Source organism: Manduca sexta, chromosome 22 (genome assembly GCF_014839805.1).
Source record: "Manduca sexta isolate Smith_Timp_Sample1 chromosome 22, JHU_Msex_v1.0, whole genome shotgun sequence".
Lineage (NCBI taxonomy): Eukaryota > Metazoa > Arthropoda > Insecta > Lepidoptera > Sphingidae > Manduca > Manduca sexta.
The window spans coordinates 137,621-152,098 of NC_051136.1; the positions used below are offsets into that span (position 1 = coordinate 137,621).

The 14,478-nt window shown below is 33.9% G+C and overlaps 2 protein-coding genes across 5 annotated transcripts in view; both read right to left on the minus strand.

Moving 5' to 3' along the window:
• Positions 1-14,478, minus strand: part of LOC115449750 (CD151 antigen) — a 187,211-nt gene that overhangs the window by 11,028 nt on the left and 161,705 nt on the right. The gene's annotated exons all lie outside the window — the stretch shown is intronic.
• LOC119190129 (sorting nexin lst-4-like) lies at positions 79-3,202 on the minus strand. The gene is made up of 2 exons (XM_037441218.1): positions 3,046-3,202; positions 79-2,364 (listed from the first exon to the last, which is right to left on the minus strand). The coding sequence occupies exon 2, from the start codon at positions 2,349-2,351 to the stop codon at positions 672-674; it is 1,680 nt and encodes a 559-aa protein (XP_037297115.1). The 5' UTR covers positions 2,352-2,364; positions 3,046-3,202; the 3' UTR covers positions 79-671.

Sequence of the window (14,478 nt, forward strand, 5' to 3'; positions counted from 1 at the left end):
TATGTTTGTTAATTATACTTACATTTGATAATGAGTATTGTGGACAAGGTTGTTTTATAATTATATTAAAAGTCATAATAACGAATTACATTATTTATTTAATTAGCAAGCCCTAAGCTATCTTACAAAAGTGGAATATAGTACAACGCTTACTCTAAAATTATACAACAAAGTAATTGTCTCAAAATAATTGATCCACAATTAGTGTAATATTGAAAATAAAATAGGTATAGTATAAAATAATATATTATAACACGGAATGAAAAATAGCAAAATATTTACAGACATTTTAGTTCATAGAAGGTAAAACCAATGTGTAGGCATCATACATAATATTTTAAACTTACATTCAGTCATAAATTTCATCACAATGTAAATTCATATCGGAAAATACACTAATGCCTTACTAATCCTTTGGATAAAATATTTTAGTGTTACAAGTAATGATTGATTCACATACAATTTTGATTATTCATATTACAGTAATGTTTCGTTACATAGTCTGCCCATATAAGGGTTGATACTGTATAAATATTTCATAAAACCTAGCGATACAATGATAAGAGATATCATCCATGGTTTACCATAACACCAAACTCCTGAAATAGTTCAACTGTTTATTCACTCACAGTCCTCAACATCAATTCCACTGTTCAGTCAAAACTGATTACTTATTCATCATAGTATCTCAGAGTTGTTTCTAACTTATCAACAATCTTTTTGTAAAAAGTGATTTGCTGTCTCAGGAATTTTTGCATTGTAGCTTTTAAATCAACAGTTCTTTCAGACTTGAAGTGATTGATTTCGGCAAGAAGTGCATATGATATAACATCAGTTCTCCTCAATACTTCATTTAACTGCGCCACTTCCATCTTGTGTTCAGCTGTCAGTCTTTCACATTCCCTTTTCTTTTGAACTGCACCCTTATGATTGGCCAACACGTCAGGAAAGCTGCCTACAATTCCTTTGTATAAATGGAATTTATCACCAAGTGGTTCCCAGTCATATTTGGGTTGTTCATCATACATTCTTCCGATTTCAATGTATATCCCACCTGTCATAGTTATCGCAGATGTTAACTTAGATTTGGACACTATAGAGCCTTCATCTAAGCCTAACGAATTACCTAGACTGTAGAAGGCTTCACCAATTTTCTGGCAGTCACTTTTGTACGGTCCCTGGAATCTCTTTGTTTGCAGTACACACATGTTTGATACAGCTTTAACCGAGGCATCCATGCTGTTAATAAAGATGTGGCACTGTTCAGTTATATGATCCACTTGAGACTGTAGTAAAGCTTTCTCAGGTACTATCAATGACACACAGTAGTTAAGACCTAACAAATTGTCCCTCTCTGCTTGCCTTTTGCCAGCCTTCCACCGCTTTTCATCAGTGCAAGTTAAAAAATGCTGCCATACTTCACTTTTTGACAGTACTGGGTGCTTACACATCCAATCAACAAATTCTTGAAGTTGAACTCTTCTACGTTCAATCAATTGCTCATCATACCTACCAGAAATTTGCTTATCTGGCAATGGTGGTATTGGAATAAGAGTGAACTTTTCCTGTAATCTCTCATGTAGCCAGTCAAAATGCTTGTATCTCCTTGATACTTGTATATTATTGAACGAAGGTGTCAGCTGATATGCTATGAAACTTTTTATTCCTTTGAATTTTGACTCCTTTTTTGGAGAAGCTACTGTAACAGTGTATGGCTGCGATAAAGGTGACCATACATAACCTTCTTCATCTTGTATAATATATACCTTATCTGAGTCTGGCACTTCAACATTAAGTGTGGCCAGTAGGTAGCTCTCTCCGCTGATTTTAGATGAAGGTGCAAATTTATTCTTTCTAACTGTGCCCACGGAAGAGCCAAAGTTGGAAGCATTGTCATCAATGTGATGATTGTAATCATTGATAGGCATTCCTGGTAGTGGTGTGAGTGGAGTCTGCGGGGTGTACGAGGGTGGCTTGTGCTGTTGTTGTGCTGGACCGATCTCCGAGTATGTGTCGTCATCCCAATCATCATCCCATCCGTCTTCATGAGAGGCGCCCCGTTGGAAGTTATTGTCACCTGCACTGAACTGTGAATCACCCCAGTCATCAGCTGCTTGATCATATCTTGGAGCAGGAGGAGCTGCTTTCGTTTGTGAACTTTCTTCAGGTGTGAGTTTTCTCACATAAGCTGCCGGGAACAATCCAGTTTCTCCTTTAGCATTCCGGCCCTCCCACCATCCTTCACCAATTTCAGTATTGAGTAGCGTAAGGATTTCACCACATGTTATTGACATTTCTGTGGTGCCCGGCTCTCCAGTGAAGTCATACAGGGCCTGCACTTGGGCCGACATCGTGACCCCTTACCTACAACAATTTTTAAAAGAATTATTTAACAACCTGAGCAATGTTTATTACAAAGGAATGGCATATCGAGTGCTTATGTTATCTTATCAGTGTTATCTAGAAATGTAGGGAATATAAATGCGATAATTCGGTACATTCGCGTGGATACCGTTTCTTGCTTTATTACTAGAGTATGGATTTAGGACAGCGTGCGGCGCGGGTTCGCAAGGCGCTGACACATATTCCTAATAGCCCCCAATTAAGCATGGCTGGTAATTGACAAATTTAGAGGTGGACACTGTTTGTGGCCTCGTTCGACCGGACTAGAGGTGCACCACTGTTATTAAGCACTATTATGCAAAACACAAAACATTGTACGTAGAACGAAATTCGAATACAAAATGTAAATTTAAAACTAAGGATATTCGAGTGAACCGACGTATTTCAAAATCCAACTGGTACCAATTTATATTAGGAACGAGTGTAGCACTATTTTAACAAAGTGATTGACATTGCAAAAACGAAAAACAATTTTATAAATTCTTTGGTTTTGTGATGGAAATCAACTCAATGACGTCAATTTATGAGCGTGTATGAAAAGCCATGGATAAAGTAGTACAATCACACAACATCTTTTGTATGAATAACCGAAACAAATTATATAAAACGCATAATGATAGAAAAACAAACACATTTACTTACTTTTACTGACGAAAAAACGTAATTTCAAGGCGGATACACCGATTGTACAGTCATCTGTTTGACAAATTAAAGATAGGCTGTTTTCATTGCAGCTTGTTCTCGATTACGTGGCATGTTTATGGAAAACTGGCTAAAATATTTGTAGAAAAACAAATGTCGTAGGAAATAGCCAATCCTCAGAGACTACACCTCTGTAGTAACCAATCACAAAATGGCGTTCACGAAACTTCTGATGCTGGCTCTGCGCTGTATTGAGAATTTGCCGGTAGATGGCGTGACTAGGATTCGAATTTATAATCTTTGTTTTGCGGTACTCTGTAGAGTTTTCAGAAAACGGTTTAATTAATAGTTATAATTAATTACATTATGTAAACATTGTTATATTATAAAGTATTTGTTTTAAAAAAATCCTAATAAAAGATTTAAAACAATGATTAGTACACACTTATACTTGGAGAAAATAATAACTGTTATGATTTTCTTAAGTAAATTACTGACTGACTGTTCGCCTTTTGAAACTTCGTGGATGTTTTTTTTATAAAAGTTTTAGGGTATATAGAGATGCTAATGCTGAACGCTTATTATTGCAATAACCTTATAAAAGACTTAGGTCACGTCATATATTTCAGTTTAATTTGGGGTCAGTACAATAAGCTTTCAATTAAATTATGTTTGCTTAAACGGTTTACCAGTGTTTACTTAGTACTAAAATATCAGACTTTCACGACCCACAGTGCCTCCTGTCAGAAATTAGCACCGTTTAGGAATCCAAATTCAGATAAATTCCTGTGACTGTATACAAGATAATTTCCTACAAATGTTAACGCTTATAGAAAACTGAAAATGTATGGGAATGACATAAGTACATACATACCTTATCGATAAGTCTATCACTAGGATATGTCATTCTCATACATAACGTTAGCATTAACGATTGTGAAAACTCATCTTCATTACAAACCATGTAGGTTGACCGTAGGAGACAAATTATTCAATATACGAGTATATATTTTTTACTGTATTCTCAAGACTCCGAAAATAACAACCGATGAATAATAAAATAAAAATATGATATCATACTTTTAATGTAACTACGCATTTTCAAGTAGGAATGTACCAAGAAAATATAACTATAAGTTCATGAAGTGAAGAAAAGTTGATCTTTGGAAAATACTTACCGTTTGCACCGTCATGTTCTGTGGGACTTATCGACTTCCGGTTTCGCACAAAACTTTAATGCTGGCCGGTAAAGTCAATTAAAGTGTTAAAATAACTGAAAATTTCCGTTATACAGTTGAACTCTTACTGAAAGTCTAGAATTAAGTAGTACGTGAAAATTCTCTTCATCATACCTGGTAAGTTTATGTAAGCCTTCATTAATAAATAAGTACTTATATTTTCATTAAATCTATTAATTATTTCTTATGTTACGCGAATGTTAAATATTCGTTCAATGTTCAATTAAATTTAAATAAAGTTAAATGCATAAGTAGATGTTTATTTTCCTTAATGTTTTACAGACTTTTTTATTTTCGGAAGATTGAGATAAATAATTATAAGTATTAGGTGAGTAGACTTTAATTTGTTTGAAATAAAAACTATTTTACGGATTTTATCGCGGTTTTTTATATCATTATTTTTTCCCGACGTTTCGAAGACTTTGCAGCCTTCATGGTTCCGGAGAGGACTGAGGTGTTTTTCATCCGTAAAGTCAAAGTTACAATATCTATCTACATTTTTCAAATATACAACTTTTTTAAATTTTAGCTGATGACGGTCCGATCTACGCAGAATGAGCTCACAGTGTCTTGAGGTCTGGCAGCCGGTCTTTTGGGATCCGATTTAATTAAATGTAGAACAGGATCCCAGGCTTGTGCAAGCTTCCAACCATCTTCCCTATTGAAATTTGGGTGTTTTTTAATTTGTTTTCTCAACTGGTTATAAATTGCAAAGAAAATTATTCTACTATTATTCTAGTATAATTTGCTAAAATGCATTGAAGGAACAATTCAATGGTTAACTTGATACTCCGGGATGAATAACATTATGTCCAAATGAACTGTGCGTGACAATGTTTCGTGCACCTAGATTTGAACTAACAAGGTGACATCCAAGGTGTAGGTAAGTATGTAATATAATAATATCAGCCTTGTATTATATACTGTCCCACTGCTGGACAAGAGCCTCCTCAACTACTGAGAGGGATTAGGCCTTAGTCCACCATGCTGGCCTAATGCGGATTGGTAGACTTTACATCCCCCGCAAAATTGTTATAGAGAACTTTTAAGATAGGCAGGTTTCCTCACGAGGTTTCCCTTCGCCGTTAAAGCAAGCGATAAATTCACAAAAAAAATACTTACACACATAATTTTAGAAAAGTCAGAGGTGTGTGGCCCTGGATTTTTAACCTGCAGACATTTATCTCGGCAGTCCGTTCCACGATCAACTAGGCTACCGCCAGTTGTAGGTGATTATTTTTATATGTTATATTCATGTTTTAGTATCATTTCTTTATCTGAAGATAGTTAATACAAAAATAAGGCTCATTAGTTATGGGGGGAGCGGGCTACGTATCAAATCGCGGAAACCCACTCCCCCCTGACACCCACAGTGTACCACAAATACACGATATCACTAGGCATGTATCACCTAGCTGATAGCATTAGCGTTATAATTAGTTAATTAAGATGTTAAACATTAAGTATAAAAAAAAAAAAAAAAAAAAAAAAAAAAAAAAAAAAAAAAAAAAAAAAAGGCTCATTAGTAGCGGATAATAATTTTGTTTATTTAGTTCGTCACTTATGTAACGAATTGTAATGAAACTCATTTATTTTGATCACCTTCATAATATTTTGTATTATTTCAAAAACATGAATGTGGGAGATTTAAGTTCCTGTAACCAGCATAGTTAAGTATATAATAAAATCTTTACTTCGAGATATTTTGAAGGTAAAGTTTTTGTAAAAAATATCTAATAATAGAGGAAATTGGCTGGTAACGTGATAAAATTAGACGAACACTGAGAATCATGTTCATAAATTTTTTGAACGCTGCTTTTATTAGCGTTCGTACTATAATTAAAAACAGTCATGTGAACTTAACCATAGAAAATTATCGAAAATAGTAAGTCTAAGACTATCGATGGGTAGCTTTATTAAATCGCAATGGAATTTCATTCTTATTTCCTTTTTTTAATTAATACAAAAGATATGACTGGCTGCTAGTTCGTTCACTCATCATACGTAATACCGATGTGAAAATGTTAATTAAAAGAGATTTACAAGCCGAATGCAGACACATTGTCCTCCTCTCAGTGATAAATTAGTGATTAGACGTGTGGATTCATAGTTTCATTAGCTTTTATTTAAACCTGAATATATTTGTTAGCAGATTGGTGGAAATGGAGAGAGCAAGCATGATTTAATATAAAATTTAAACGGACAGCAATATAGGAAATTCGTAAATACTGGTTAATGAATCTCTATTGTTGATACAAATTTATATCATACCAGCACATTACCATCTTATCTACAAGCATTACCTTTCTCTAAGGGCCGGTAAGTAGATTGCCTTTACGAATGTTTTTGTAGAATTTTTTATTTCCCACGTATAAAATTGTATGTGAGGGCAGAGGCGGAGATTTCCTGCACTCTACCATGCTCTGTTCGCTTTGAGATTTCATTTCACACGCTTGCTGAACAGTGAAGATTTATGTCTGTAAGGCACTAAAAGGCGCGGGGATTACCGCCAATGTTACTTTAACCAGGTCCAACGACTTACGAATGTTCGTATGCAATTTATATTTTAGATTAATTTGAAAAGTAAAGTTGACTGATTTCAGAGCTTTGCCATTGAAATCGGTTATCGCCATCGTGTGAATAAAGTCAATGTTTCTTCTTCAATCTTATTATCTCATTTTTACTATATAATTATTATAAAGGGTAGTAGCAATAAGTACCAATTTGCTGTGCAACTAAAGATATACACTTTTAAAATCTTTTAGAGTTACAACAGCAATGCACACAAGTCACTTGTATATTAAAACGAATAGTTGTTGGCGCTCGCAATTACTTTAAGTTGTACAGAGTCCGTTCTTCCCCACTTTCCAATTACCTTCCCGCTGACTGGACACAATACGAGTCTGCACAACTCGTATTATGTTTGCTGGTAAAAGTTTTGTATTAGTGTGCATCTCGCCTCCAGTTTTAGATGGTGCGAAATGTTTTGTATTTTGTAAATTGTTTATTTCAATGGGATTTAGAAATAAGGTGAAACATAACATTCACTAAATATATAAACATAAAACGTAAGCTTGTTAACGTTGTTTACGAATTCTATGGAGACGAAATAGAGTTAGGACTAACAAAAAAAAACTTTATAGTTTGTGTATTGCGCAGAGAGACGCTGTAATCCATGTTGAATGCATCACGTGGTGGAGGATCGACCGCGGTGGTAATTTTGTCTAAAACCTGATGCAATACAGTTTTGCAGTTAGGTTTGTACGATAATATTGCAGAAGGTCCATATTCCCTTTAATCAAATTAAACAACACACTCACGATCCCTCTGGTCTTGTAGGAGGTCATGAGCATGATAATTAAGTTCAATTATGGTCACGTGACTAACTTGCCTGCATTTCAGAATATTTTTGAATTGTGCTGTAAAAATATATATAACTATACTTCTATGTTTATTAATTAATTATATAACTAAATCGACATTATTTTAATCAGCAATAGCCTAGTTGGTTCAAAACTCAAAGGTACGGACTTCTGACATTTTTAAAGTTGTGTGTGTATTATTTGTGAATTATCGCTTGTTTTAAAGGTGAAAGAAAACATACTCGTATTCAGTCAAGAATTTCGAAGAAGGTATGCGATGTGTGCCAACGTGCACTAGGTCAGCGTGGTGGACTAAGACCTATGTATACCCACGTAGAAGTAGAGGAGGCCCGTGCCCAGCAGTGGAACAGTATATAATATAGGGCTATTATTATTATATTATTAGACTGGCTTTGACGTCATAAATCAAAGTAATTGATATGAATCATGTGTGATGTATTTTGATGCATGAATCATGTTATTATAATGTGCGTATGATTCTCGTGTCACGTGTTTTGGTCATTCGTTTATTGGTTACAATAAGGTTTTTAATGACCATTTGAAAACATTTTTCCTCATTATTGTATTTTACTTCTTGCTTGAATGTAAATATATTGAAAATATATCGAACAATACTTTTACCTATTTCATTCACTACACATCAACCAGACACGAACCGATCACACATATTGTGTTAAAATAGGTAATGTTAGTTTTTCAAAAATCCTGTATTATATCAATTTCTAGTAACAATGTCTAAATTTCGAATATTGTTAACAATAAGAGTTTATGTGTAAGGTTTGAAGAGGCTATATAACCATAAACTATAAAACCGTTAAAACAAAAATAACTGTAATTTCAAGTTAATTGAGTTTATTTTTGTTCTATAACCAGCTCACAATATTATGATAAAGTTGTTTGTACCAAGAATGTAGCCGTATTTTTCTATGTATGTAAACAAAGGCAAGTACAGATTTCGCTCTTGCGGGAAAACTCAAAACTTAGTTGGAAAGGCGCGGATATTCTAAGTCAAGCATGTTGTGCTAATAGGGTTGCAATTTAAGTGTTTTTAGATACCGAGTTTTATATCACTGAAGTGTATGAATTTATTACATTTATTGCATCTTCAGATAACATATTTGTTTATAGTATTCACTAAAATCGTTCGTATTATTTTTATTACTAATAGTCTGCATTATTCGGTCATGTGCTCTTCATTAACTTATTCAGTACTCAATAAAAATTGCCTTCATCGAGTATACTCCCCATGTCGGTTAATGCAACTGGACCTCAGTTGAGGCATTATGCATTATCTAGATTGACGCCGTGAAGCATGCCAGCCCTGCATGCATCATTGCCCAGACCATCTGGTGTCGACAGCGACAGATTGCCTCCGCCTTCCACATCAGACAGACGACTGCCGGATTCAGTGTTTGCATTAAAATAACATATACCCATAATCTTAACTAATCCTATACATATGTATCGTTTGGGTATGTTTAACATGGAATTGAAATCCCCGTTTGTGAATTCGTAATTAGAATTTGGCTTGCATAATTGACCATTAACATGAAGCAATGTCTAGTGGTTTCTCTGATGGTTGTTTAAAAAACGACTATAGCTGTTGTATTTTACGGATTATTCTGTTTCATCACGAGATTTTCACCAGGTCTGAAATTGCGATGTCAAATACAAAAGTCCGTTGTACCAATATTGTCGTAGTCGCCGACACGCCATTGTGTCAATGTTTTTTAATCGAAAACACAGGACAATTAAATGTTTTTTCCGCTTTTTTAAAAACAGTTGGTAAATCGATTTTATCTTTTTTATTTCGTTGAGTATAATGTAGCGCAAAATAAGTCCATTTCGCCTTATAATGATGTAAAATAAATGCCATGTACATAATATTGTACAATAAACTATTGAATACTATTGATCAGGGAAGCAATCAACTGCAGCCGTGGATGAACGAGGATGCATCACAAATGTACGCCGACATCGTAAACCACAATCACAAGACAACCAACAATGGTTTCAGAGTTCAGAGAGATCTCCAGCCCGCTATTACCCTACGCTTGACTGACGCAATTAGGGAACATATGTTTACAGGGTTTGACTATCAAAGAAATACTTATCATGTTGTGAAATTGTGTTGAATTTAATGCGGTTCAGATGGGCCATTTTTCGTCTTATATTTGTATCATTCTCATTCGTTCCTTTCGTTCATGTATTCGTTCGCATAACAATAACATAATAACGCATGGAATTTGTATAAAAGAATTACTTATAAATAAATTATATGACATTCCTAATCAAATACTTTAAATCATAATTTAATTTTTTATGTGTTCTATGGTGTACGTAATCACTCTCGCAACAGATATATTTGATGTATTTATCATAAATTGTCGCCTCATTTTTAAATTATCATTTTGTTTTTACACAAGAATTTCATACATATGTTTAAACATTTAGCAACCATTTTGTAAATAATCAAATAATAATGATTTTATACTAACGACATATGTAAAGAAATTCGATACAAATTCAAAAGTAGTGTGATAGAAAATTCATTGGAGATTTTTAAAATGCATCATCGGAAGTTTACAGCGCTGGATGACAACATCGTTTCCATTTTGTTTCTTGCAGTTTGTGGAGGAAATGTAAATCGGTTTATGAATTATTCAATAACAAATGCTATTGCTGAAGTACTGGTTTGTTCTTTTTATGCTGTACTTCATATAAATTACTGTAGTTGTTTATTTATAATTTTAAGTGCGCTCCTATTGCTTCACTTTAACTCTTATGCTTTTGGTTAAACACAGAGGTTTACAAAGATTGTTATACTATGTATTAAAACAATGACAGTACACTTTCCAGACGACTTTAAAGCCAGTTTTAATTAACTTCAAGATTTTCCGTCTCGTTTGTTGTTTGTTTCTTCAAAACCTCTTGCTTTGAGTGAGTTAATGAATGTTAACATGGTTACTAAAAATGAAATAATTTGCGAGGTAATTGCTGAGTTCTCGGTGTTGCCTAATTACTTCTGAATGCTAATTCATCGAAGTGATTACGTTTCTTAGAGTTTATTACAGCTTTTGTCGTTTGTTAAGAACTAATTAGGTTTCTTTTTTAGACTCTAAATGTTACAGTCAAAAATTTTCGTTTAATGCTTTTGATGAGAAAAATATTTTTTTTCTTCATTTTGACATTTCACACGTGATGTGGATATTAAAGGGATTGGTTTTTAAAAAATCTTCAAAAATTGCGTTACGTAATACTTGAACGACCCCTAAAGATAAGGTTATAAGCTTCCTGACTCTGAATGCATAAGGAGATTAATTAAAGTGGAAGAACCTAAAGAAGTGAACCCAGAATTTTGAAAAATGACAAACAACCGTCCATGTCTGAATAATATAAAAGACTATAGTATGACGCTATTGAATTTAAAATGTTTACTATCGAGTAATATATAAAACTTATTTTCACTTAAAATTTGCACAGGAGTAGTAGTTTCAAAATATTTTGTCGAGACGAAACTGTAAAATGTTGAAAACTTCTTGAGCATACAAGCGGCTACCAATTCATACTCGGAGCGTAATAAGCATTACGAATTTAATTTTAGCCAGTTAAAGGACCTCTTCGACCTGGTCAGTCTTAACGAAGTTCGTGGTTCGTTTATATTGATAAGTGTATTGGAGGCGGTTGAAAGTTTGCGGAGAGACGTAACATTTGCTTTGAAGTGCACTTTAAAGTTGAGTCCTGTCTGAGACTCATCGAGTTTTGAGGACGTATGGGTCTTGAATGCTGCCCTGTATTACTTATAAGGTTACTGTAATTGAAATTGAGTTATTAGTTCTATCTGGGCTTCAATTTGTAGTTCAGTTGCCTAAATTTTGCAATACGTTGTAATAACCAATATGGAGATAGATTGTAATGATTTTTTTAATCCGGTACGGTGAATTAACCTCATAATAGATTGTCGAATGACGAGGGATGATTAACCTTTGGCAGTCAACACAATCATGCCAGCATGTTGGTGCCGGGTATACACATGATGGTCCCGAAACGCGACACTAACACGGGTCACTATGGCGTGTTTTAACACCATCAGGGCGGATATAAAATATATCTCACCACTAGCATTTAATCTAACTTGTTCAATAACGACGATCGACTATCTTAAAAGGAGACAAGAACACTTCACTTATGGGATCAACATACAGACAATCAACATTTCCGCCGTTTTCGGGAATTAGGTCCTTATGAATATGTAAATAAATTTGCAAACTTAATTTTTATTCTCAGAATTTCTTCTAGGAGATATAGAACAAGAACAAACTCCTGGTATTAAGTCCTTAGCTAATCCTCAAAACAAAAGTCGAATGGACCCCACTAGGGTCGATCGCTTTGTTTACGAAAGGACAAGAGCTGTCAAACTTGACGGCAGTCATTCGGAGGGAAATCTTCGTACGCAGCACTCCAAGTTTAAAGATAAACAGGGGTCTTGGTTTTGTGTTAGGTTAGGTCCTCGGATCAATACTGGCCACTCGAGCAAAAACTCGGCTATGCGAGTTAACACTTCAGCTGCGATCTACATTTATATGAGTTTGAATGTAAAGTCGAATTTCACATGGACAATGAAAAACAAGACATATAAGTACGTTTATAACATTAGGTTTATTTTTGGATTAATTTTATGTGAAGATTTCAACTACGTCCTTTCTGTAAACATGAAATAAGTAATTATAAAAGTAGGTATCGTAACTTTATAAGACTCCAAAAAAAGGTGGAGGTTCTCAATTCGTGTGTTTATTTTTTTACTATATAATTAATGGTTTTTGAAAAAAAGTCTATTATAATTTGCTAATAAACTTATAAGAATTTTATTAGCAACAAATCTTTCGTTAATATCGATTATTTTAGAATTTAATTAATATATATAAAGGCAAGTTGCGGTTTTCTATGAATAAAGTTGTCTATCAAGTGTATCCAATATTCGTCGGTCATGTTTATTTAGAAACAATTTACGAAACTTCAACCCTCCACTATGCATTTTAGAATCCCGTCTGTTTCAGCTGTGAGAATAGGCGACGGCTTCAGCATGACGTCGCGGGTAAATAGCCACTTAAGCTTTAGATAACCCATTACTCGCCGAGAGCCTTGCTATAACTTAACCGATGCATTAGCACTTACCTTTGACGGGTTAAATAAAGATTTTGCGCCCACAAATTGTTCAAGATTTTCATTGTTGATTATTTTGTAATCGTTTATTCATCGAATGGTTTGTTTTGTTGTTTGTTCTGTAATTCTTTAAATAAGTGTAACCTTTGTAATAAAACTATTTTGCGGATTTTTTCGCGGTTTTTATGTAATAATTTACTTCCGACGTTTCGAAGACTTTGCAGCCTTCGTGGTCTCGGCGCGGACTGAGGTGTTGGTCAAACGAAAAGTCAAAATTAAAGGTAAATCTACCTACATTTTACAATAATACAATTTCTTTGCTGTTGGTGGTCCCATTTACGCAGAATGAGCTCACAGTCATATAGTTTTAATCAAATTTCTAATATTCGTGTAAGCATAAGAAATCATTAAGTTTAATCTGTTTGATTTTATAGGTTGTCGCCTACAAAGTTTTGGAGTGAATTTACGTGGCCCATAAAAGAAAACGGTGTTATGCATTGCCGAATAATAAATAATTCTATAAAATTATTAAGCTTGTTTATAGTTATTGATATAAAATGTTCAAAGTGTTCTCATTTAAACAAAAATAGTAACCAATTTTATTAAAAATAAGAGCTAGCTAACATAAAATCGAGGTAATTTCATCTTTCATGTATACTAAATAATAGAAAACAATATTCCCTTTGTTCTTAAACAAGTAAAAAGCGCCTACAATTTGTTATGTAAATGACATTATTATTACAGTGTATTGAAGAAATTTTTTTTGTTCTTCAAAAGTTATATTTTTCGAAATATTTCCACTAAATAAATTCAATAATTCTACATTTCATAAAATATATCAGATCCGGGAGTCGGAATGTTCCCGCACTCGTAAATCGAAATCAATAAGGGGAAAGTGACTAAGTAATTTTCAGAGGCGGCTTTATGATTCTCCGCAGTGGTTCAATCCTCCTTCCTCCCCTTTAAAGGTGGGCACAAAATACTTTATCTGGTAAGGTAGGTGTTGGCGAGGACGGCGGGGAAAGCTCACCAAGTCTACCTTTACTTTTGTCTACCTTCTAGTAATAAAAATAGACATATTATGTATTAAGGCGATACCTCAAGGTCCATTTTCATACATTTTGTTTCGGCTTTAATCTGGGTAACTAAACAAGTATTGGCAAGTAAAGAATTTAAATTCACGTCTAGTTAGTGATTAGTTCTCGCAGTTGAAGAAAAATGTAAAAATAATTAATAATCATGGATATTTCTGCCTTTAAAATTTCGTCATATTAAATTTTAAAGGCCGAAATATCCATGATTATTAATTATTTTTACGTTTTTCTTCAACTGCGAGAACTAATCACTAACTAGACGTGAATTTAAATTCTTTACTTGCCAATACTTGTTTAGTTACCCAGATTAAAGCCGAAACAAAATGTATGAAAATGGACCTTGAGGTATCGCCTTAAGTAATAATTAAATTAAGAAACTGCTAAACAGATCATGAATATTTTCTTTTTGTAATAGGAAGCTTTATTGCTCTTGACTGCTAAAAGTTACTTTTTCTCTCGAGAAAATATTGATTTCAGAAAAGTTATGACGTGGGCGGAGCCGCAGGCAACAGCTATTTTCTTATAACAACTAACAGTAGACCTAACGCATAACGA

Bases quoted from the DNA above. Each gene is read 5' to 3' on its own strand.
- LOC119190129 (XM_037441218.1), bottom strand. From the start codon at position 2,351: ATGTCGGCCCAAGTGCAGGCCCTGTATGACTTCACTGGAGAGCCGGGC.